Raw genomic sequence first — 26,722 nt, 5'->3', positions numbered from 1 at the left:
CCCAGCCTGTACACTGCACTGTGCCTTGAAGGAAGACAATATTTCCTACTAAATGAGACTTAATGGTCTAGAAATTCCTCTGATCAACTCAAACAAATGGCTAATTTCACTCACCTCTTCTTACAAGTCCCATTGCCAAAGGTTTCAAAGGTTTCAAAGGTACATTTACTGTCAGAGAAATGTATACAATATACATCCTGAATTGCCTTTCTTCGCAACCATCCACGAAAAGAGGAACGCCCCAAAGAATGAATGAACCCCGAAGCCCCCCCCCCACAGCTCCCCTCCCTCCCGCACATAGCTGGCAGCAAGCAACGATCCACCCTCCCCCTACCAGGGAAAAAAAGCATCAGCACCCGCCACGGAGCACTCAAGCGTGAGCAAAGCAACAGTAAAGACACAGACTTGCAGTGAGCTCAAAGACTACATTGTTCACCCGGTATTCGACTAACCACAGGCTCTCACTCTCCCTAATAAGGGAGAAAGAGGTGCCTCCAGACGCATCTTCTAGAATTAACAAGCCTTTAACATCCTCGCTCACCATTTACTTTGTTCTGTCCCTCAAATTTCGGATCAGCGTGCCCATAGAAGGTAGCGGGTAGTGGTCGATGGGATTTACTCTGTGACTCGCAGTGTTCTGTCTCTCTTGCTTTCCTCCTTATAACAGGTATTCCCTTTGTTATCGTCCACCTTCCTCTGCAACGAACCGGTCTGATTTCTCTCTTCCCTTGTTTCAATTTGAACAATTACGAGGCTGCTTCTTTCTCTCCTAAAACCTGCTGAGTATTTTCAACATTTTCTGCTTTTATTTTGGATTTTCAGCATCAGTACGGTATTCTGTTTCCAAAGAAATTTGCCCTGTTCATGTATTACAAAGCCTAAGATCTCTCATGTTTTATGAACTCCTCTTTCAATATTTCCATTTATCCCATGTATCTTAATCTTCTGGATGAGGGACTTTCTCAATCACCTTATTAAGATCCACGAAGAAAATATCCACTCAATATATCCTAACATCTTAGAATCAGAATCAGCTTTATTATCACTGACATATTCCATGAAATCTGTTGTTTTATGGCAGCAGTATAGTGCAATAGATAAAAAACTATAAGTCATAATAAGAAATATTTTAAAAATAAATATGGAAGTATGGGGCACTCCTCTGTTTTCGTGGATGTTTGCAAAGAGAAAGAATTTCAGGAGGTATATTGTATACATTTCTCTGACATTAAATGTACCTATTGAAACCGACTGAAAAAGGGAGCAAAAAGTGAGGTATGTTTTCATGGTCTATTCAGAAATCTGATGGCAGGTGGAAAGAAACTGTTCCCGAAACTTTGAGTGTTTTATCTTCGGACTCCTTCCTGACCCTTTTCCCTCATGGTAGCAACGAGAAGAGGACATGTCCTGGATGGTGAGGATCCTGAGGCATCACTATTGAAGATAGCCTGGATGGCGGGAAGGCTAGTACCATGACGGCTGAGTTTACAACCCTCTGCAGTTTTTTACTGATCCTGTGCATTGTGGCTTCCAAGCCAAGCGGAGATGTAACCAGTCAGTATGCTCTCCATGGTACATCTGTAGAAACGTCACATATCAGAGGTACATGCACATGAATCCTCAAGGACTGTACTGTTTATTCCATATCACATCTTCGAACTGTGCCTGCCAAAATACTGATGGCTCTTTCTCTCCAATCTCTGGCTGTTGCAACTGGAAACACTAGAAAAACAACTTTTAAAGTGCTTTAAGTAGTTCCTGTCAATCCTCTGAATTATGAAAACTTTTACAGTAATTCTGTGCTCTTCAGATCCCCCTCGGGCATTCCTTGCATATTGGTGCCTTGATCTGCACTGTAAGCCTTCGAAGGGTGATTACTTTGAGCAGCATCCAATGACGACATTGATTTTCCTCCATTAGAATCTGTTCATTGACCGGACTGGGCGCAAGGTGCTGCTTATCGGGGGCTATAGTCTGATGGCTGCTTGTGGAATATTGTTCACCATCTCCTTGACTCTTCAGGTATGTCATAGCCTCTTCCTCACTGGTAAAAGGGACAAGTCATGTTGGATTTCAACTGTTTTCCTGTTAAGTTCCCACTAACTGGAGCACATTTATCTGGTGTGTTCATATCCGTATGAAGGTCGCGTTTTAAGAATTCCCAACTATGGATGGGAACCTTTGCTCAATTTTGTGCTCTTGGGGATAGGTTAAGATTCCAACTTATCAATGGGCCACATTTCCCTGTGAGGTGTCAGAACAATAGCTATTGTGTCGGGGGAGGGGCGGGGTGAAGTTACAAACTAGAATGGGAGGGATAAAATACTCAAAGGAATCGGTCTGACAAAGTGAATGGGCTATTCTTGATCTTTATTTCACTGCCTAATTCACTTCAAGCTGCTGATAAAACTCTCATTAAAGTCTATTGAGTTGTAGGCTCTATTATTACAACATATTCCTGACTGACCTTTATTCTTCTGTTCTCTAAGGTCATTAAAGACCAGCATGTTACTCCGACTATGCCACTCATCCATTGCCCTTGTGTTTACTGACATGCACCAGCACCGAGTTAAGCCTTACATACATTCTAAAATTTTCATCCTTACTTTGAAATCCCTGCTTGACCTTGAGTTCCCTTCTATCTTTAACCTTCCACAGTCCTGTAAATCTCTTGGACATCGGGGCTCCTTTAATTCAGCCCCTTAGCTCAGCTCTTGATTTAACTATTCCACCACTGGTATTTACACCAGAAGATGTTCCTTATATCGAACTAGCTCCCCAAATCTTCTGTTTCTTTCTGCCATCCATCAAGATGCTCTTTGACCAAAGATTGCATCACCTGCCTTAATATTTCCTTTGATCATTTGGAGTCAACTTCTTCTGTTTCATAATGGCCCCGGTGAAGTGTCTTGCTACGTTAAATACATATATGCAAACAGTTATTGCTGTGTGTAAAAGCGGGCATTGACAGACCAAAATATTTATGGACTTGTGTAGTGCTGAGCATAGCATAGACTTTTATAATCCACCCTGAGGAAAAATCAGATCCAAGGCCAGGACCGTGATTTGTTCTCAGTGGAAGATGTTGTGCTTGAGTTGCTGGATTGAGTTAAGTGAGAAATACAAGAAAAATGCTTCAATGGGAAATGAAAATGAGACATTTTTATATCAGATAGCCAACTTACATTGAAGTTAAAAATCTGCAACCATGTATGTTTGGACTGGGAGGAATAATGGATCCACTTCCTTAACACTGTGCTGCAACGTAGAGGCCTGGTTTGCCTTTTTGACGTGAAGTGGCAAGTGAAGCATGACTTTTGAATTGAGAGATGAGTATCATATTGTCAATGAGTACTAATCCTGACAATATGTTGCAATTAGGAAAAGGACTGTGCCTTACCTGTCTAATTGATTCTCCCTCTCTACTGACCCAGGACAAGATCAGTTGGGCACCGTTCCTCAGCATGGCCTGTATCTTTGCATCGTTCTTAAGCTTTGGAATTGGCCCAGGTCATTACTGCTATTAAACTTTTTATCTTACACAGAGAAACAAAATCAAAAGAGAACAAGGCAATTACAAAATATCTGATGTAAAAGCTAAAAAAAAATGCTGGGAATATTCACTGGGTCAGGCAGCGTCTGTGCAAAGAAAGTGACCAAGAAACAGAATTAATGTTTCAACTTGATGATTTTCAACATAACTGTAAATAAGACAAGTTCTAAACATGGGTAAAAATATAGAATAAAAGGAATTAAGCTATGATAGTGAGGATGGCAAAAGATTAGATGTCTAAAATGGGGTAGAAATAAAATGAATGGTTCAAGAAAGATATAAATAGGAATAGCCAAGTCACCAAGGGACATTGTGGAACTTTATGTTAGCTGGAGGGATGAGAAGAGCCTAAGAAAAGTGAAACAGGTGCTTTGAACTTCCCAGAAACAGGAGGGGCATGGAGCAGTTGGAATTTAGATGTGTGTGGGAAATGGATTTTGCAGTTGTGTAGCCCCGTGTGGATTTGCTTACCTTCACTAGACTCCCATATTCCAGTGGGACCCAGGGGGTAGAGACATGCTCACATTGCATCTGCCACTCCAACCCACTTTACTTCAGAACTAGAATGCTCTCCCTACCCCACCTGATGCAATTCCACGTCCAATATACATACAGAACATTCAGTTGTAAAAACTCAGTCTGCAAGGTGCACTCTTCCCCGTTGACTATCCACCAAGAATGTTTCACTATATTTCAATATCATGTATTTTAGTTCCACTCAACTTGTAAATTCTTTCTTTTCTATGTCTTAGCTGGTGTGTCTGCAGTCATCCCGATGGAAATCTTCGACCAGACTGCACGGCCAGCCGCCTACATGATCACTGGCTCCCTGTTCTGGATAAACCTCATTATAGTTGGTCTGACTTTTCCATTTCTTGTTGTAAGTGTCCTGAATGCAATTGAATTTTGTGGCACAAACTATAAAGATTTTGCTAAATATTCTACGTTGCACCACATGTCCTTTTTGGAAGTTTCTTGCATAGGGGAGGGAACATTTCTTCCATATACCAATAATAATTATTCACTAATTTGGATTTTTTCTATCTCGTTCTTTACAAGCTGTATTATTGATTCATTCTGTTGGAAGTTTTGCTGAAGTGACATGCTTTAATAATGTCCCACCCTGCCTTAGTTCTGTTCTTACTACCCATAGGCACAGACCAAATCTGTATCTTCCAGTTGCCCACACCCACACTGGAGGATTGAAGACTCACCCAGTCACCAATCCATTGAAGAGTCACCTAGTCACATTTCCATTGAAGATTTACCCAGTCATTATTCCATTGAAGACTCACCCAGTCACCATTCCATTGAAGAGTCACCTAGTCACATTTCCATTGAAGATTTACCCAGTTATTATTCCATTGAAGACTCACCCAGTCACCATTCCATTGAAGAGTCACCTAGTCACATTTCCATTGAATATTTACCCAGTCATTATTCCATTGAAGACTCACCCTGTTGCAATTCCATTGAAGATTCACGCAGTCGCCATTCCATTGAAGATTCACCCTGTCACTATTCCACTGAAGATTCACCCAGTCACCATTCCATTGAAAATTCACCCAGTCACCATTCCATTGAAGATTCACCAAGTCGCTATTCCATTGAAGATTCACCCAGTCACTATTCCATTGAAGATTCACCCAGTCGCTATTCCATTGAAGATTCACCCAGTCACCATTCCATTGAAGATTCACCCAGTCACGATTCCATTGAAGATTCATCCAGTCACTATTCCATTGAAGATTCACCCAGTCACTATTCCATTGAAGATTCATCCAGTCACTATTCCATTGAAAATCCACCCAGTCACCATTCTAGTGAAGATTCATCCAGTCACTATTCCATTGAAGATTCACCCAGTCACCATTCTATTGAAGATTCACCCTGTCACTATTTCATTGAAGATTCACCCAGTCGCTATTCCATTGAAGATTCACCAAGTTGATATTCCATTGAAGATTCTCCCAGTCACCATTCTATTGAAGATTCACCCAGTCGCCATTCCATTGAAGATTCACCCAGTCACTATTCCATTGAAGATTCATCGAGTCACTATTCCATTGAAGATTCACCCAGTCACCATTCTATTGAAGATTCATCCAGTCACTATTCCATTGAAGATTCACTCAGTCACTATTCCATTGAAGATTCACCCAGTTGCTATTGCATTGAAGATTCACCCGGTCACTATTCCATTGAAGATTCACCCGGTCGCTATTGCACTGAAGATTCACCCAGTCACCATTCCTTTGAAGATTCACCCAGTCACTATTCCATTGAAAATTCACTCAGTCACTATTCCATTGAAGATTCTCCCAGTCACCATCCTATTGAAGATTCACCCAGTCGCTATTCCATTGATTCACCCTTTCACTATTCCATTGAAGATTCACCCAGTCGCTATTCCATTGAAGGTTCACCCAGTCGCCATTCCATTGAAGATTCACCCAGTCACTATTCCATTGAAGATTCATCCAGTCACTATTCCATTGAAGATTCACCCAGTCACCATTCTATTGAAGATTCACCCTGTCACTATTTCATTGAAGATTCACCCAGTCGCTATTCCATTGAAGATTCACCAAGTTGATATTCCATTGAAGATTCTCCCAGTCACCATTCTATTGAAGATTCACCCAGTCGCCATTCCATTGAAGATTCACCCAGTCACTATTCCATTGAAGATTCATCGAGTCACTATTCCATTGAAGATTCACCCAGTCACCATTCTATTGAAGATTCATCCAGTCACTATTCCATTGAAGATTCACTCAGTCACTATTCCATTGAAGATTCACCCAGTTGCTATTGCATTGAAGATTCACCCGGTCACTATTCCATTGAAGATTCACCCGGTCGCTATTGCACTGAAGATTCACCCAGTCACCATTCCTTTGAAGATTCACCCAGTCACTATTCCATTGAAAATTCACTCAGTCACTATTCCATTGAAGATTCTCCCAGTCACCATCCTATTGAAGATTCACCCAGTCGCTATTCCATTGATTCACCCTTTCACTATTCCATTGAAGATTCACCCAGTCGCTATTCCATTGAAGGTTCACCCAGTCGCCATTCCATTGAAGATTCACCCAGTCACTATTCCATTGAAGATTCATCCAGTCACTATTCCATTGAAGATTCACCCAGTCACCATTCTATTGAAGATTCACCCAGTCACTATTCCATTGAAGATTCACCCAGTCGCTATTCCATTGAAGATTCACCCAGTCACTATTCCATTGAAGATTTACCAAGTTGACATTCCATTGAAGATTCACCCAGTCACTATTCCATTGAAGATTCTCCCAGTCACCATCCTATTGAAGATTCGCCCTTTCACTATTCCATTGAAGATTCACCCAGTCACTATTCCATTGAAGATTCACCCAGTCGCCATTCCATTGAAGAGTCACCCAGTCACTATTCCATTGAAGATTCATCCAGTCACTATTCCATTGAAGATTCACCCAGTCACCATTCTATTGAAGGTTCACCCAGTCACTATTCCATTGAAGATTCACCCAGTCGCTATTCCATTGAAGATTCACCCAGTCACTATTCCATTGAAGATTTACCAAGTTGACATTCCATTGAAGATTCACCCAGTCACTATTCCATTGAAGATTCTCCCAGTCACCATCCTATTGAATATTCACCCAGTCGCTATTCCATTGAAGATTCACCCAGTCACTATTCCATTGAAGATTTACCCAGTTGCTATTCCATTAAAGATTCACCCAGTCACTATTCCATTGAAGATTCTCCCAGTCACCATTCTATTGAAGATTCACCCAGTCACCATTCCATTGAAAATTCACCCAGTCACTATTCCATTGAAGATTCACCAAGTTGATATTTCATTGAAGATTCTCCCAGTCACCATTCTATTGAAGATTCACCCAGTCACCATTCCATTGAAAATTCACCCAGTCGCTATTCCATTGAAGATTCACTCAGTCGCCATTCTATTGTGATGAAATGAAACAGATAAAAAACAGAGGATGGATTCAATCACCAGTTTTTTGAATTGTTTGTGGATGATTTTGTACCCATTCTTGGAACTAACCATAAACACACCAATGTCTGAAATGAAAGCAGAAAACCCTTCTTTAGTTATAGTTCAAAACATTGCAAAGTCTAGAAATTGCACTTAAAACAGAAAATCCTGGAATTCCTCAGGTCAGGCAGCATTTGTGGAGGGAGTGGAAGTTAGCATCTCAGGTGGTTTGATCAGAAATCAAATGGACCCCAAACAGTACTGCAGAGGAGGTGAGGAGATGAGGCAGGAAAGGGAAAATCTGAGGGAGGTTGGAGATCAGGCGAGAGTAAATGCACAAGCTTTACAGTATTGGCTGAGACAGGCTCTTGGAGCTGGAGCAGCCGCTGACATTCCTGTAGATAAAGATCGAAAACATCGAAACATACAGTGAAACTCATCATTTCTGTCAAATCAAATCAGCAAGGATCGAGCTAGGCAGCCCACAAGTGTGTCCGTGCTTTCAGAATGGTAGAAGTCAGTGAATGCGTGTTCAAATGGCATTGCCATCGGCAAGACCACTACTTAGATGCACTGCTCTGTGCACCACACTTCCATCTGCCAACAGCTTCTGTCAATCAGAATGTATCTGAATTTTCCATCCATTATTTCTCCTTCAGGCAGCACTGCCAATGACTTAACCACTGCATTGTGGCAGACAGGAAGGCTCCACAATGTGTAGTCAAAATGCCCAACACACCACTGGCACTGGCCTACCCACCATCAATGACACGGATACAGAAGGGTGCCAGGAAAAGGCCAGTCACTTCACGAGGGACCTCACTCACTCCTATCAGGGAGGAGGCTACATAGCATCCATTCCAGGACCACCAGACTCAAAAACAGTTACTTTCCCCAAGCAGTAAAGCTGAACACAACCTCTGTCCACTAACCTACCCCTCCACACCCCCCACCACAAGTATTTCATAGTTGCTGGTGAACGCAGCAGGCCAGGCAGCATCCCTAGGAGGAGGTACAGTCGACGTTTCCGGCTGAGACCCTTCGTCAGGACTAACTGAAGGAAGAGCTAGTAAGAGATTTGAAAGTGGGAGGGGGAGGGGGAGATCCAAAATGATAGGAGGAGACAGGAGGGGGAGGGATGGAGCCAAGAGCTGGACAGGTGATTGGCAAAAGGGATATGAGAGGATCATGGAACAGGAGGCCCAGGGAGAAGGAAAAGGGGGAGGGGGGAAAAACCCAGAGGATGGGCAAGGGGTATAGTCAGAGGAACAGAGGTAGAAAAAGGAGAGAGAGAGAAAGAATGTGTGTATATAAATAAATAACGGATGGGGTACAAGGGGGAGGTGGGGCATTAGCAGAAGTTAGAGAAGTCAATGTTCATGCCACTAGGTTGGAGGCTACCCAGACGGAATATAAGGTGTTGTTCCTCCAACCTGAGTGTGGCTTCATCTTTACAGCAGAGGAGGCTTTGATATGTGTTGCTTGAATTTCCAGCATCTGCAGAATTCCTCGTATTGACAAGTATTTCATTCTCTTTTACACCTGTGCATTGGAAATGACATTAGACAATCTTGAATCCACATACAGCAGCTTGCTCAGCTACTAACTATTCTACCATGACCTGTGCACGACACACAAAGCAATCACTAGGTTCCCTCTTTCTTGCAGAGGGTCACACACAACCATTCATGGTCATTAAATTCATTGACATAGTACATTACATCTATCAATCTCTCATTGTAATTACAAATTGTTATTTCACATTGTATGAGCACGTGGCCAAGTGGTTAAGGCATTCGACTAGCAATCTGAAGGTCGTAAGTTCGAGCCCCAGCCGAGGCAGCGTGTTGTGCCTTTGAGCAAGGCACTTAATCACACATTGCTCTGCGATGACGCTGGTGCCAAGCTGTATGGGTACTAATGCCCTTCCCTTGGACAATATCAGTGTCGTGGAGAGGGGAGACTACCGCATGGGCAACTGCCTGTCTTCCATACAACCTTGCCCAGGCCTGCGCCCTGGAGAATGAAGACTTTCCAGGTGCAGATCCATGGTCTCGCAAGACTAACCTTTATTTATTTTACATTAGGGTTACATCATTTCAGTTGTTTAGCTGTGTACAAATATTTCTCAGCAAGTCAGTCTGGGCTGAGTATACTTTCCTGAGTGGCTGCCCTTTCCAACATGGTGCCATTGCTCTCAGCTCCAGCTCCTCAACCCAACCACCCTCTGCTGTAAGCACTTAATCAGTTCCTGACTGGCTGTGAAGTGCTAACTGACTGACTGCCTTCCTATGGTTCTTTGCTGTATCTTGACGACCGCTTCTCGGCTCTTAGATCCTGTGAACAGCTTTCTCTTCTGCCAGTCCTTGGAACCAGGTTGATTCGTTCAATGTAACCTTATGGATCATAAATTTCCATCAGTGATCAGGAGTCACAGTTTTCTGATTCAACAGAGAGAAAAAACAATTTAAGTTTCTTTATTAATTTTACAAATCTAACCTGGAAAGTTTAATTTCTCCATTTAGGTATTTGTACAGATGTAAGTCCACACCTTGCTGCTTTTTTCTTTCAGTTGGCCAAAACTATCTCCTGACGAAGTGACTGTTCAACATCAAGAGGATATAAAGAATATAGAGCATAGAACAATTGAACACTACAACATTGTACAGGCTTCTTGGCTCACAATGTTGTGCCAAACTTTTAAGCAACTCTAACATCAATTTAACTCTTCCCTCCTAAATAGCCTTCCATTTTTATATCATCCATGTGCCTCTCTTAAGAGTTTTTAAAATGCCTCTAATGTACCTACCTCTGCCACCAGCCTTGATATCGTGTCCATGCACTCACTATGTAAAAAAACTTCTCCTGACGTTCCCCCATACTTTCCTCCAGTCATCTTAAATTTATGCCTTCTTGTATTAGCTATTTTCACTGTGGGATAAAGTCTCTGGCTATTCACTCAGCCTATGCCTCTTACCTTATACGCCCGATCAAGTCACCTTTCATCCTCCTTCACTCCAAAGAGAAAAACCCCAGCTTGCTCAACCTTTCCTCATAAATATTCTCCTGGTAAATCTCTGCACCCTGTGACAAGAATACACATAGATCAAGATGTAGCTGTCCTGTGCTGGCACCAGTGGGATCAGCAGTTGGTCTGCCACCTGTCTTCAGGAGATAGAGAGATAAGGAAAACAATGGAGCTGCATTTGGAGATGTGTAATGAAGGGGAAGGAGAGCTGTCAAGATCGGCTCCCCCTTTGAACCCTGAACTGTTTGAAGTGATGGACAGGCGATACCCCAGCAGGGGGATAAAAAGGGACAGGTTCGCTAAGGCAGACACACACACGACACCCGAGGTAACGAGACCCTGGAAGCGGTGTGCCTCTCACCAGCAGAAATGGATCACTCAGTTGGAGTCTGGATTACTAGAACTAAGAAAGTTTTATTAAAGAAACAAGCAACACAGTACTCTAATCAAAAGGATAATGAAATCAACAGTTCAGCAATGATAAACATACATGTACACAGAATTAAGATAACAGGATCAATCAAGCTCTATCGTTGTCTAGGGGTAAGTGACCAGCTTCAAAGTGACGCAAAGTTCGGTTCAATTTAGTTCAGTTCAGTTCGCAGTAATCGCTGCCGTGGCGATGGACAGTGGGGGGAAGGAGAGAGAGAGCAAAACGAATGAATATTCAAAACGACTTCCACACAGACCTTCACAGTCAGCTTTCGGGCGAGTCCTTTGTGATGTCATCTGAGGTCACCGACCGTGACCCCTCCGTTTCCAGATGCAATCGTTTCCCTGCGCTGAACCTGGCATCCAGGCAAGGGTGGACACACACCAGGTTCCCACCGATCGTGCCTTTCCACCCTGAGCGTCTATGGCTTGATCCCGCGACCAGCCGTCCAAAAGCTTCCCACCGACTTGTGAGAGGCGCACCGCATCCAGGGTCTCGTTACCTCGGGTGTCGTGTGTGTGTCTGCCTTAGCGAACCTGTCCCTTTTTATCCCCCTGCTGGGGTATCGCCTGTCCATCACTTCAAACAGTTCAGGGTTCAAAGGGGGACCAGATCTTGACAGCCCTCCTTCCCCTTCATTACACATCTCCAAATGCTGCTCCATTGTTTTCCTTATCTCTCTCTCTCCTGAAGACAGGTGGCAGACCAACTGCTGATCCCACTGGTGCCAGCACAGGACAGCTACATCTTAATCTATGTGTATTCTTGTCACAACCCTCTCGAGAGCTTCTGCATCCTTTCTCTAATGGGGCGACAGGAACTGAACACATTATTCCAAATAAGAGATCAGTCTTGGCACAGTGGGCCAAATGGCCTCCCCCTCTACTGTGCCATCTGGCAATTTGTCACTCAGTGTCACACTCTTAGTCAATAGACAATAGACAATAGGTGCAGGAGTAGGCCATTCGGCCCTTCGAGTCAGCACCGCCATTCACTGTGATCATGGCTGATTATCCACAATCAGTACCCTTTTCCTGCCTTCTCCCCATATCCCTTGACTCCGCTATCTTTAAGAGCTCTATCTAACTCTTTCCTGAAAGAATCCAGAGAACTGGCCTCCACTGCCTTCTGAGGCAGAGCATTCCGCAGATCCACAACCCTCTGTGTGAAAAAGTTTTTCCTCAACTCCGTTCTAAATTGTCTACCCCTTATTCTTAAACTGTGGCCTCTGGTTCTGGGCTCCCCCAACATCGGGAACATGTTTCCTGCCTCTAGCCTGTCCAATCCCTTAATAATCTTACATGTTTCAATCAGATCCCTTCTCATCCTTCTAAATTCCAGTGTATACTCCCCTTAGAATCTTTCTTCCTCTTTGGAATAAACTGATCCTGCACCTTCTGTATTATTCCCAGAAATACCTGCCATTGTTGTTCCACTGTCATCTTTCCAGTCAACTTTGGCCAGCTCCTCCCTGATGGCTCCATAGTCCCCTTTAGTCACTAGTTGAAATACAGGGATCTTGCATATTGTAGAGACTTGTCTGGAAGTGGGGCTGGCACACGCAGTCTCCGGCCATGAGCTGGTCAAAAGCCATAGCAAGGGGAAGGTTAGCTCATGTGGCGGCTTTGCAGAGGGCAGTGTTACACAGAAGTTCTACTGTGGAGGACTTTTGAGACTTTGAAGAAATAGACCACAGATGGATGTGCACAATGCTATAAAGCAGGACTGCAATGTAAACGTGGACAGAGTCCAGGTCCTATCATACATATGGTTTTGTGCATAATTCGGAGCCACCTCTTCCAGCAGCCAGTTCAGTTTCATCACCTGTAGACCATATGGAGTATGTCACAGTTGACATGTCAGCTTCCATCCAACTATAAGCTGAGGTCAACCAACTTGCGAGTGTTGTACTGGAAGCTCTATCAGCTTCTGCTGAGGGTCCAAACAAGAACTTTGAAGTTGCACTTGAAGAATAACTTAAAATAAGAAAAAATAAACCGAGTGCTCCAAGTTCTCAGCATCCGTGGAGAGTGAAAAACATAAACGTTTCAAACTGATTATCTTTAGGAGATGTTGAACAAGATTAGATGTGTAACACACAAGATTCTAGAGAAACTTAGGAAATGTCTATAGAAAGCGATAAGGAGTCTCGGCCTGAAACGTTGACTCATTATTCCTCTCTATGCTGTAGACGCCGCCTAACCTGCTGAGATCCTCCAGCATTTTGAGCGCATTGCTCCAAGATTTCCAGTATTGCAGAATCTCTTGTGTTTAAGGTTAGTTGAAAGTATGGACATTGCAAGACAAACATGTAACGGCTAATGCATTTAAGCAGTATACTACCAAAGGGCACTGACTCTGTCTTTCTGTCTTTCAGGAAGCTCTGGGCAGTTTCTGCTATATGCCATTTCTTTCATTCAGCTTATTTGCGGCTATTTTCATTGGATGTTTCCTGCCAGAAACAAAAGGGAAAACCTTTTTGGAAATTTCTCAGATATTTCACAGGCGCAACTTTAAGACTCAACTGGAAGAATCGTCAGCAAGTTCCTGAAAGCCAAGAGAGAAAGATAATGTCATGAGCACCAAACAGATAACTGTATTAATAGTATCATTGTGTGACATCCTTTGTCAACTGGCCTCTCTTTTCTCTTTAGTGTCTGCTTTTCTTCACTTGCATGGGAGAAAAGAAATGAATATTGAAATATTTTGCATTTTTTCCATGTTGATGTTAGGAAGCTAATGCTTCAGGACTGGTTGAGGAGGACATTAATTATGCAAAATGATTTTAAAAATGTAACCATTTAGTTCAATAATAATAAAAAAAATTCTCCACTTTGAAAACGGATTCTGTTATCTTGAGGAACTGGCTCAGAACAGGGGACGATGAAGATGAAAGGCCACCAGTGATCTATGCTCCTCCGGGAGCTAAGGGCCCAAGAACTTCAGACACAGTCGGCGTTGTTAATGATCTGAGCTTCAGTCTGGAGGGCAGATTAGGGAATCCCAATAAAACAACAATGGTGATCTCTCGTGACTTGAAATGGATGTTCACTGTGCACACGGTTCTGTGAGTGACTTAGCTGTACAGTGGACAAGCAGGGGCACAGGTGCCAGGGTCAGGGGATGTCTCAGTCTGGGTCCACAGTGTTCTAAAAGGGGAGGGAAAACAGCCAGAAGTCGTGGTACATATTGGTACACATAACACAGGTCGGAAAAGGGATGAGGATCTAAAAGGAGAATACAGGGAGCTAGGTAGAAAGCCGAAAAGCAGCAGCTCAAGGATAGTAATCTCTGGTTTGTGGCCTGTGGCATGTGCCAGTGAGGGTAAGAATAGGATCATCTGGCAAATGAATGTGTGGCTGAGGAATTGGTGCAGGGGGTAGGGTTTCAGATTTCTGGAACATTGGGATCTCATCTGGGGAAGGTATTACCTGTATTAAAGGATGAGGTGCACTTGAAATCGAGAAGAACCAGTATCCTTGTGGGTAGATTTGCTGAGTTGTTGCGGAGGGTTTAAACTAATTTGGCAGAAGGATGTGAACTGGAGTGATAGGGCAGAGGATGGGACAGTCGGTATACCAGTAGGTGCAGTGTGTAGTGAGACCATAAAGAAGGGCAGGCAGATGATAGGACAAAATTGCAGTCAGTGGGAAGGGGTAAAGAGTGCCTTTAAGCCAAATAGTAGGTTCACCAGTTCAACAGTTGGAAAAATGAGAATAAAATAAAAGAGAAGGAGAGTGCAGGAGAGGTTACAAAAGTCTTCAGAATAAATTTAAAAAAACAAAAAGTTTAGAAAGGAATAAAAATGTAACTTTCTGCACAGTGGGGCAAGATTGAAAAGGATGATGAGTACAGGACTGAAGATGGTATATTTGAATGCACACAGTACACAGGATAAGGTAGATGATCTTGTAGTGCAGTTAGAAATTGGCAGCGATGACATTGTGAGCATCACTGAGTTGTTGCTGAAAGAAGATCACGGCTGGGTGCCCAACATCCGAGCATACACAGTGTATCATAAGGATGGACAGGTAGGCAGAGGGGGTGGGGTGCTCCTGTTGCTAAAAAATTAAATTAAATCCATAAAAGGAGGAGACGTGTAAAAAGGGCAAAGTCACGATAGCCATGAGGGATTTCAATATGCAGGTAGATTGTGAAAATCAGGTTGGTGCTGGATAGGGAATTTGCTGAAAGCCTGCGAGATTGCAGTTGAGCCCACGAGGTTAAAGGTAATCCTGGATTCGGTGTTGTGTAATGAATCAGATTTCATTAGGGAGGTTAAGGTAAAGGAACCCTTAGGAGTTAATGATTATAATGTGATTGAATTCACCCTGCACTTTGAGAAGGAGATGCTAAGATCAGACATATCACTACTAGAGTGGACTGAAGGGAACTACAGAGACATTAGCAAAGAGCTGGACAAAATGGATTGGAAGGGGACGTTGGGAGAGATGATAGCGGAGCAGCAACAGATGGAGTTTCTGGGAACAATCCAGAAGTCGCAGGGTAGATACATCCCAAAGAAGAAGGAGCATTCTAAAGGGAAGATGAGGCAACCATCGGTGACAAGGGAAGTGAAAGACAACCTAGAAGCAAAAGAGAGGGCATATAATAGAGCAAAAATTAAAGGGAAACTAAAGGGTTGGGATGCTTTCAAAAACAAGCAAATGGCAACTAGAAAGTACTAAGGAAAGAAAAGATGAAATATGAAGGTAAGCTTGCCAATAATATAAAAGAGAATACCAACATTTTTTTTCAGATATTAAAGAGTAAAAGATAGGCAAGAGTGGATATCGGACCTCTGTAAAATGATGCTGAGGAGGTCGTACTGGAGGATAAAAAAATGACAGATGAGCTGGATGAGTATTTTGTGTCAGTCTTCACCGTGGAAGATACCAGCAGTATGCCAGAAATTTGAGAGCCAGGGAGCAGAAGTATGTGAAGTTGCCAATACTAGGCAGAAGGTTCTTGGGAAACTGAAAGGTCTGACGGTAGATAAGTCACCTAAACCAGATGGACTATACCCCCGGGTTCTGAAAGAGGTAGCTGAAGAGATTCTGGAGGCATTAGTAGCAATCCTTTAAGAATTACTGGATTCTGGAATAGTTATGGAGGACTGGAAAATCAGAAATGTCACTCCAATCCTTAAGAAGGAAGACAGGCAAAAGAAAGGAAATTATAGGCCATAAGCACAAGAGGTTCTGCAAGTGCTGGAAATCCAGAGCAGCACACAAAATGGTGGAGGAACTCAACAGGTCAGGCAGCGTCCATGAAAACGAATAAACAGTTGATGTTTCAGGCCAAGATCTTTCATCAGGTCTGGGACCACTTACTTTCCTGTGGCATGTCGGTGATTTGGATGATGGAATTGATGGCTTTGTGGCCTAACTTGTGGATGATATGAAGATAGTTTGAGGGGCAGATAGTGTTGAGGAAGCAGGGAGTCTGCAAAAGGGTTTAGACAGATTCTGAGTTCGGACAAAGAAGTGACAGATGGAATACAGTGTTGGGAAGTGTATGCTCGTACACTCTGGTAGAAGGAATAAAGGCATAGACTATTTTCTGAACAGGGAGCAGATTCAGAAATCAGAGGCTGAAGTGGCCAGAGGATCCTCATGCAAGGTTCCCTGAGGGTTCACTTGCAGACTGAGTCGGTGATGAGGAAAGCAAATGCGATGTTAGCATTCATTTCAAGTGGACTAGAATATAAAATAAAGACGCAATGCTGAGACTTTATAAGGCATTGGTCATACCACACTTGGAGTATTGTGAGTAGTTTTGGGCTCCTTATCTAAGAAAGCATGTGCTGGCATTGGAGAGGGTCCAGAGGAAGTTCAGTAGAACGATCCTGCGAATAAAAGGGTTACATATGAGGAGTGTTTGATGGCTCTGGGCCTGTACTCACTGGAGTTTGGAAGAATGAAGGGGGATCTCATTGAAGCCTATCAAACACTGAAAGGTCTTGATAGACTGGATGTGGAGAGGATATTTTCTATAGTGGGGGAGTCTAGGACCAGATGGCACTGCCTCAGAATACAAGTCATCCCATCAGAACAGAGATGAGGAGGAATTTCGCTAGCCAGAGTGGGGTGAATCTGTAGAATTCATTGCCACAGATGGCTTTGGAGGCCAAGTCAATGGGTATATTTAAAGTGAAGATTGATATGTTTTTGATTAGTAAGTATAAAAAGGTTATGGGGAGAAGGTAGGAGAGGGTTGAGAGAGATAATAAATCATCCATGATGGAATGGCGGAGCTGGTTCAAAGGGCCAAAGGGCCTCATTCTGCCCCAATGTCTTATGGGTAGGGAACTATAGTAACTGTAATTGTAAATAGTTTATTATTGTCACATGTACCAACATACAGTGAATAGCTTGACTTTGCTATGGGATCCAGACAGATCATTCTGTATGCGTACTTTTGAGGCAGAGCACAAGGAATAAAAATACATGAACGCTAGAGATTATGCAGAATCAGGAAATCACACACTGAATGTTGGAGAAATTCAGCAGGTCAGGCAGCACCTATGGAGTGGAAGGAACAGTCAATATTTCAGGAAAGTCTTCTTCATCAGTACGTAGAAGTCCCAACGAGAGAGAGTGCGATACTGGATCTGCTATTTGGGAGTGAGACAGGGCAGGCGACAGAAGTCTGTGTATTGGAACACTTTGCAGTTAGTGATCCGATTGCCACTAGTTTCAAAGTACATATGCAAAAAGGTAAATTTGGTCTGTGGATTGAGATTCTAAGTTGGAGAAAGGCTAATTTTGATGGTATCAGAAAGGATCTGGCAAGTGTGGATTGGGACAGGCTGTTTGCTGGCAAATGTGTACTTGGTAAGTGGGAGGCCTTCAAAAGCAAAATTGCAAGTGCGAAGCTTGTACGTGTGTGTGTGTCAGAATAGAAAGTAAAGATAGCAAGTGTTGGGAACCTTGATCTTTGAGAGATATTGAGGCCCTGGTTAAGAGAAAAAAGGAGGTGCATAGCAGGTTTAGTCAAGTAGGAACAAATGAGGTGCTTATGCAGTATTAGAAATGCAAGAGAACACTTCAGAAAGAAATCAGGAGGGCAAAAAGAAGGCACAGGTTGTTCCAGAGACAAGGTGAAGGAGAATCCTTAGGGAAAAGAGCAAAAGGATTACAAGGGACAAAACTAGTTCTCTGGAAGATCAGAATGGTAATCCATTTGTGGAGCCAAAATAAAAACCATAGAAACCATAGAAACTACAGCACAGAAACAGGCCTTTTGGCCCTTCTTGGCTGTGCTGAACCATTTTCTGCCTAGTCCCACTGACCTGCACATGGACCATATCCCTCCATACACCTCCCATCTATGTATCTGTCCAATTTATTCTTAAATGTTACAAAAGAACCCACATTTACCACCTCATCTGGCAGCTCATTCCATACTCCCACCACTTTCTGTGTGAAGAAGCCCCCCCTAATGTTCCCTTTAAACTTTTCCCCCCTCACCCTTAACCCATGTCCTCTGGTTTTTTTCTCCCCTTGCCTCAGTGGAAAAAGCCTGCTTGCATTCACTCTATCTATACCCATCATAATTTTATATACCTCTATCAACTCTCCCCTCATTCTTCTACGCTCCAGGGAATAAAGTCCTAACCTATTCAACCTTTCTCTGTAACTGAGTTTCTCAAGTCCCGGCAACATCCTTGTAAACCTTCTCTGCACTCTTTCAACCTTATTTATATCCTTCCTGTAATTTGGTGACCAAAACTGAACACAATATTCCAGATTCGGCCTCACCAATGCCTTATACAACCTCATCATAACATTCCAGCTCTTATACTCAATACTTCGATTAATAAAGGCCAATGTACCAAAAGCTCTCTTTACGACCCTATCTACCTGTGACGACACTTTTAGGGAATTTTGTATCTGTATTCCCAGGAACATGGATGAAGGCAAGGCAGTGGATGTTGTCTACATGGACTTTAGAAAGGTTTTTGACAAGGTCCTGCATGGGAGGTTGGTCAAGAACATTCAGCTGCTCAGCATTCAAGATGAGGTAGTAAATTATTAGATTATGAGGACACTCAGTCCTCGTTTATTGTCATTTAGAAATGCATGCATTAAGAAATGATACAATGTTCCTCCAGTATGATATCACAGAAACACAGGACAGACCAAGACTAAAACTGACAAAAACCACATAATAATAACATATAGTTACAACAGTGCAAAGCAATACCGTAATTTGATGAAGAACAGACCATGGGCACGGTAAAAAACGTCTCAAAGTCCCGATAGCCCATCATTCACGCAGACGGTAGAATGGAGAAACTCTCCCTGCCATAAATCTCCAGCGCCGCAAACTTGCCGATGCATTCGAAGCACCCAACCACAGCCGACTCTGAGTCCGTCCGAAGACTTCCAGCCTCCGACCAGCCCTCCGGCACCGGGCACTGAGCACCATCTCTGCCAAGTGCTTCGACCCCGCCCCGGCCACCGAGCAACAGGCAAAGCCGAGGACTCGGGGCCTTCTCCTCCGGAGATCCTGGATCACACAGTAGCAGCGGCAGTGAAACACGCATTCCAGAAGTTTCACCGGATGTTCCTCCGTGCTCTCACGTCTGTCTCCATCAAATCAGAATTGTGCACGGCACCCTACTTGACAGATAACAGATCACTGGAGAGGCCACTGTGCGCTGCGTCGCACCGCCATCTTCTCCTCTTGAATCAGACATTGGTTTTGCGGGAGAAGCCAGCGAGTGGTAGTCGATGGTGCCTCTGACTGGAGGCCTGTGACTAATGGAGTGCAGCAGGGATCAGTGCTGGATCCTTTATTGTTTGTCATCTGTATCAATGATCTGGATGCTAACGTGGTTAACTAGATTAGCAAATTTGTGTACGACACTAAGAATGGGGTTATATTGGACAGCGGGGAAGGCTATCATGACTTGCATAGGGATCTGCATCAGCTGGAAAAATGGGCTGAAAGGTGGCAGATGGAGTTTAATGCAGACAAGTGTGAAGTTTTTCACTTCTGTAGGACCAATCTGAATTCCTCTTACACAGTGAACGGTAGGGCATTGAGGAGTGTGGTGGAACAAAGGGATCTGGGAATACAGGTACATAATTCATTGAAAGTGGTGTCACAATTAGATAGGGTTATTAAAGGAAGCTTTTGGCACATTGGCCTTCATAAATGAATGTATTGAGTACAGAAGATGGGATATTATGTTGAAGTTGTATAAGACGTTGGTGAGCAAAACCTACCCACAGGAAAAACGTGAACAAGTTTGAAAGAGTACAGAGAAGATTTAAAAGAATGTTGCCGGGCCTGGAGGACCTGAGTTGTAAGGAAAGATTGGATAGGTTAGGACTGTATTCCTTATAATGTAGGAGATTGAAAGAAGATTTGATGGAGGTATACAAAATTATTAGGGGTATAGGTAGGGGAAATGTGAGCAGGTTTTTTCCACTGAGGTGGGGTGGGACTACAACCAGAGGTCATGGGTTAAAGGTGAAAAGTTTAAGGGGAACATGAGGGGAAACTTCTTCACTGAGGGAGTCTTGAGAATGTGGATGAGCTGCCAGCACGAGTTGTGTATGTGAGCTCAATCTCAATGTTTAAGAGAAGTTTGGACGGGTACATGTAGGGCTGAGTAGGTTGATGGGAGTAGACAGCTTAAATGGTTTTGGCATGGACTAGGTGGACCAAAGGTCATACTTCTCTATGACTCTGTGTTTTTATATAGTATATTTTATGCACTGTACTCTACTGCTGCCTCAAAACCCACACATTTCACGACATACTGTACATTAGTGATAAAAAACCTGACTGATTGGGCACAGGAGTACATTCAGCCAGAGACTCATTCCACCAAGATGCAACACTGAGCGTCATAGGAAGTCATTCCCGCCTGTGGCCATCAAACTTTACAACTCCTTCCTTGGAGGGTCAGACACCCTGAACCAATAGGCTGGTCCTGGACTTATTTCCAACTGGCATAATTTACATATTATTATTTAATTATTTATGGTTTTATATTGCTATATTTGCTATACTTATACTCTATTCTTGGTTGGTGCAACTGTAACAAAACCCAATTTCCTTCGGGATCAATAAAGTATGTCTATCTATCCACGTGTGGCAACTGTGCGATGGATGCAAACATGAGGAATTCTGCAGATGCTGGAAATTCAAGCAATACACATCAAAGTTGCTGGTGAACGCAGCAGGCCAGGCAGCATCTATAGGAAGAGGTACAGTCGACCTCTCAAGCAGAGACCTAGAGATGCTGCCTGGCTGCCGGCGTTCACCAGCAACTTTGATGTGTGTTGCTTGTGCTATGGATGTGCAGGAATGTAACACAGCATGAACGCATTGCCTTTGAAAGTAAAGAATGAAAAGGCACTGCACGGTTTATTCATTTAAATATTTGTTTGGTAATAAAGTTCGTTTTGGATAAAAAAAACTTATGTTAGCGGGCTTCAGGGAGACCCAACAACGGTTACAATCAAACTTCTCACAGGGAAGACAACTGCAGATCAGGTCGGGCAGCTTCTACAGAAAAGAGAGAAAAGTTGACGTTTCGGGCCAGACTCTTCATCAGGACCGCACCGGGAGACAGTCACATCCCGTTTCCACGGTAACTCCGTGGCCCGACAGATTCCAGTGAATCACGAAAAAGTTGTGGCGATGAAACGTCTCGCTTTCCTAACTTCGTATTAATACCCCAGCGGCCAGCACCGCCCGGAGGATGATAGCGGGGTGGCGACTCTGCCCCCTGCCGCCCGGAGGGTGACAGCGGCGCCGCAACGCTGTCCCCTGCCGCCCGGAGGGTGATAGCGGAGCGGCGACTCTGCCCCCTGCCGCCCGGAGGGTCACAGCGGCCGCCCCGCGGACTCGGGTGACTGGACACGGCAGCAAATCACTGGGAGAAATAACACAAGAAGGAGCAAAGTGAAGGATCGGTCAGGAATGCCGGTGAGTTTGCTGACTTGCAGCGATGGTTGAGCATGGACTGCGGGGACTGAGGGAGTGGGGCCGACGCCGGCACACCAGCCCGGCGGCTCCGGATGAAGCGAGCCTGCCGTGTCCGTGATGGAGAAAAGCCGCAGAAATAGATTCAGGTAGTCCCCTCCCCCCCATAATGGCATTCCTTGTTCGTGTGCACTTGACAGTGTAAACCGCATGGAAGTAATAAGTACAGCGACGACCGCAGAAATACCGGAATAGTGCGCACCGGAATGCTAAACTGACAGTGATAGCAGAGGTCCGGCGACAGAGGCTGTAACCCGACGTGCCGACTCAGTCCCCCAGGTAGCCCGTGTCCTGATGCATGCGTTGGTCCTCTGCATCCATAGTTGCTGTTCTGCACATTACCCGTTGCTCTATTCTGCATTTCTGCCAGTCGTTCCGCCTCTTCAGTGTGCTGACGGGAGTGATGAGCTGAGGCTACAACCTGATCTCTCCCGAGGGATATTCAATATTCAGGAGGGATAGACATGAAGGAAGGGGAGGTGGGGTGGTGTTGCTGGTTAAAGAAGAGATTAACGCAATCGAAAGGAAGGACATAAGCCGGGAAGATGTGGAATCGATATGGGTAGAGCTGCGTAACACTAAGGAGCAGAAGACGCTGGTGGGAGTTGTGTACAGGCCACCTAACAGTAGTAGTGAGGTCGGAGATGGTATTAAACAGGAAATTAGAAATGTGTGCAATAAAGGAACAGCAGTTATAATGGGTGACTTCAATCTACATGTAGATTGGGTGAACCAAATTGGTAAAGGTGCTGAGGAAGAGGATTTCTTGGAATGTATGCGGGATGGTTTTTTGAACCAACATGTCGAGGAACCAACTAGAGAGCAGGCTATTCTGGACTGGGTTTTGAGCAATGAGGAAGGGTTAATTAGCAATCTTGTCGTGAGAGGCCCCTTGGGTAAGAGTGACCATAATATGGTGGAATTCTTCATTAAGATGGAGAGTGACATAGTTAATTCAGAAACAAAGGTTCTGAACTTAAAGAGGGGTAACTTTGAAGGTATGAGACGTGAATTAGCTAAGATAGACTGGCAAATGACACTTAAAGGATTGACGGTGGATATGCAATGGCAAGCATTTAAAGGTTGCATGGATGAACTACAACAATTGTTCATCCCAGTTTGGCAAAAGAATAAATCAAGGAAGGTAGTGCACCCGTGGCAGACAAGGGAAATTAGGGATAGTATCAATTCCAAAGAAGAAGCATACAAATTAGCCAGAGAAAGTGGCTCACCTGAGGACTGGGAGAAATTCAGAGATCAGCAGAGGAGGACAAAGGGCTTAATTAGGAAGGGGAAAAAAGATTATGAGAGAAAACTGGCAGGGAACATAAAAACTGACTGTAAAAGCTTTTATAGATATGTAAAAAGGAAAAGACTGGTAAAGACAAATGTAGGTTCCCTACAGACAGAAACAGGTGAATTGATTATGGGGAGCAAGGACATGGCAGCCCAATTGAATAATTACTTTGGTTCTGTCTTCACTAAGGAGGACATAAATAATCTTCCAGAAATAGTAGGGGACAGAGGGTCCAGTGAGATGGAGGAACTGAGCGAAATACTTGTTAGTAGGGAAGTGGTGTTAGGTAAATTGAAGGGATTGAAGGCAGATAAATCCCCAGGGCCAGATGGTCTGCATCCTAGAGTGCTTAAGGAAGTAGCCCAAGAAATAGTGGATGCATTAGTGATAATTTTTCAAAACTCGTTAGATTCTGGACTAGTTCCTGAGGATTGGAGGGTGGTTAATGTAACCCCACTTTTTAAAAAAGGAGGGAAAGAGAAACCGGGGAATTATAGACCGGTTAGCCTAACGTCGGTGGTGGGGAAAGTGCTGGAGTCAGTTATCAAAGATGTGATAACAGCACATTTGGAAAGCGGTGAAATCATCGGACAAAGTCAGCATGGATTTGTGAAAGGAAAATCATGTCTGACGAATCTCATAGAATTTTTTGAGGATGTAACTAGTAGAGTGGATAGGGGAGAACCAGTGGGTGTGGTATATTTGGGTTTTCAAAAGGCTTTTGACAAGGTCCCACACAGGAGATTAGTGTGCAAACTTAAAGCACACGGTATTGGGGGTAAGGTATTGATGTGGATGGAGAATTGGTTAGCAGACAGGAAACAAAGAGTGGGAATAAACGGGACCTTTTCAGAATGGCAGGCGGTGACTAGTGGGGTACCGCAGGGCTCAGTGCTGGGACCCCAGTTATTTACAATATATATTAATGACTTGGATGAGGGAATTAAATGCAGCATCTCCAAGTTTGCGGATGACATGAAGCTGGGTGGCAGTGTCAGCTGTGAGGAGGATGCTAAGAGGATGCAGAGTGATTTGGATAGGTTGGGTGAGTGGGCAAATTCATGGCAGATGCAATTTAATGTGGATAAACGTGAGGAGATCCACTTTGGTGGCAAGAATGGGAAAACAGATTAGTATCTGAATGGTGGCCGATTAGGAAAAGGGGAGGTGCAACAAGACCTGGGTGTCATTATACACCAGTCATTGAAAGTGGGCATGCAGGTACAGCAGGCGGTGAAAAAGGTGAATGGTATGCTGGCATTCGTAGCAAGAGGATTCGGGTACAGGAGCAGGGAGGTACTACTGTACAGTTGTACAAGGCCTTGGTGAGACCACACCTGGAGTATTGTGTGCAGTTTTGGTCCCCTAATCTGAGGAAAGACATCCTTGCCATAGAGGGAGTACAGAGAAGGTTCACCAGATTGATTCCTGGGATGGCAGGACTTTCATATGAAGAAAGACTGGATGAACTGGGCTTGTACTCGTTGGAATTTAGAAGATTGAGGGGGGATCTGAGTGAAACGTATAAAATCCTAAAGGGATTGGACAGGCTAGATGCAGGAAGATTGTTCCCGATGTTGGGGAAGTCCAGAACAAGGAGTCACAGTTTGAGGATAAAGGGGAAGCCTTTTAGGACCGAGATTAGGAAAAACTTCTTCACACAGAGAGTGGTGAATCTGTGGAATTCTCTGCCACAGGAAACAGTTGAGGCCAGTTCATTGGCTATATTTAAGAGGGAGTTAGATATGGCCCTTGTGGCTATGGGATCAGGGGGTATGGAGGGAAGGCTGGGGCGGTGTTCTGAGTTGGATGATCAGCCATGATCATAATAAATGGCGGTGCAGGCTCGAAGGGCCGAATGGCCTGCTCCTGTACCTATTTTCTACGTTTCTATGTTTCTATAATACTTTTCTGTTAAAAACTGGCTCAAGCCAAAATGGGATTACATTTTTCTAAAGGTAGATTTAATTTAACTAAAGCTGTAAATTGATTTTAATTAATATTATTTACAACATGGGTTTAATAGTAAAGTTACTAAAAGCCATAACCCAAAGCAATATGAATAAAAATATAGCCCAAGACACAATTTTATACATTTTCTTGCTAAGTGACATGATCAGACTGAAGTATAGGCCTAGCATGTGAAAAATGTACTTGTTTTTTGCTGCACAAGTACTCATTTCTGGGTCAAACATGAGATAAGTACCCACAGATTTCACCTTCAACTGAAATGAGACAATTTCTGTCCTTGCTCTTACTGTTTGTTAAACAAGAAAAAGCTTGCTCACACATGTAAGAAGTTGAAAACTGCAGCAAAATGTTCATTGCTTTTCTGTGAATGGCAGGATACTGTTCTTTCACAGAAATCCAGAACTATTCCAGGGACAGGTCAGTAAATCTCATCTTGAGTGCACGTTGGTCTGTAGCTCACCAAGTTCTTCCTCTTCCCTCAAAGTCAAGTTCTCAGGCCGAGCAGAAGATTCAGAGAAAGGGCCCCTCCCCCAGTCACGCACTTGCGCTGAAAGGGAGAAAAATACTGTTCAATTTTGTTCTAAAGTTCTTCCAGCTGGTTTTCAATAAGACTTGAGACTTTCTGATATCCTTTCTCATTCTCAAGCCCAAGCAGAAGTGGAAACATTTCAAGATTTCCTTTTTCAACGTGATTTTTCCAAAGATTCAGTTTTCTTTTAAATTCAATGTCACTTGAAGTCAAAACATTTTCTCCAGGGTCTTGCAGAGATTTGTTCAACTGGTTCATATGATGAAAAATGTTTCCAAAGTAGGCTAGTTTCTGCGGCCATTCTTCATTTTCACAGCACTCAGCAAAATCTGACTTACTATTTTCTTGAAAGTACTCCTGCAATTCGCCTTTCAGCTCAAACACTCTGTTGAGAATGCTTCCTTTGCTAAGCCGGATTTCTGTATGTAGCAGAAGATTGGTGTGCTGCTTGTCCAGGTTTTCCCACAGTTTTTTAAACAGTCTCAAACGAACTGGTCTTTGTTTAGTGAAGTTAACCATTTTTGTAGCATCCTCCAGAATTTTTTCATTTCATCTCCAAGGGTTTTTGACATTACAACCTCTCTGTGAAGAAAACAGTGTGTTGTGACAACATCAGGATTTTCTTTTTTTTAACAAGAGAAGCAAAGCCTCTCACTGCACGTAAAAATTCCTTCCTTAGAATGAACAATTCCCTCCAATTTTCTACTACACTGGTAGAGTTTGTTTGCTCCTATAAGCTAGTTGGCAGCGTGTAAGTGGAGGTTGGAGGAGGTAGTTCAGAGGGAGAGGCTGACATCACATCCCAAGTTGGGCGAATCTGTTCAATACTTGGAAAATACACTTCATGCTCCTCCTCAGCCTACTGTCCTCCCCTCCATTCAGTAGGGCACTCACCAAT

At 43.6% G+C, this 26,722-nt stretch overlaps 2 protein-coding genes across 3 annotated transcripts in view; both read left to right on the top strand.

Moving 5' to 3' along the window:
• LOC140190706 (solute carrier family 2, facilitated glucose transporter member 11-like) overlaps positions 1 to 13,571 on the top strand; it is a 28,934-nt gene extending 15,363 nt beyond the window's left edge. The window contains exons 9-12 of the mRNA XM_072247524.1: positions 1,921 to 2,022; positions 3,435 to 3,510; positions 4,306 to 4,433; positions 13,398 to 13,571. Of these exons, the coding sequence (XP_072103625.1) occupies positions 1,921 to 2,022; positions 3,435 to 3,510; positions 4,306 to 4,433; positions 13,398 to 13,571 (480 nt within the window). The remainder of the gene's footprint in view (positions 1 to 1,920; positions 2,023 to 3,434; positions 3,511 to 4,305; positions 4,434 to 13,397) is intronic.
• Positions 13,572 to 21,825: 8,254 nt separating this feature from the next.
• LOC140190811 (solute carrier family 2, facilitated glucose transporter member 11-like) overlaps positions 21,826 to 26,722 on the top strand; it is a 39,278-nt gene continuing 34,381 nt past the window's right edge. For both annotated transcript variants that reach the window (XM_072247677.1, XM_072247676.1), the window contains exon 1: positions 21,826 to 21,970. The gene's annotated coding sequence lies outside the window, so the exon portion shown is untranslated. The remainder of the gene's footprint in view (positions 21,971 to 26,722) is intronic.

The sequence above is a fragment of the Mobula birostris genome, chromosome 31 (genome assembly GCF_030028105.1).
Source record: "Mobula birostris isolate sMobBir1 chromosome 31, sMobBir1.hap1, whole genome shotgun sequence".
Lineage (NCBI taxonomy): Eukaryota > Metazoa > Chordata > Chondrichthyes > Myliobatiformes > Myliobatidae > Mobula > Mobula birostris.
The sequence above is the reverse complement of the archived record's forward strand: the minus strand, read 5'-3'. Positions and strand labels throughout refer to the sequence as shown.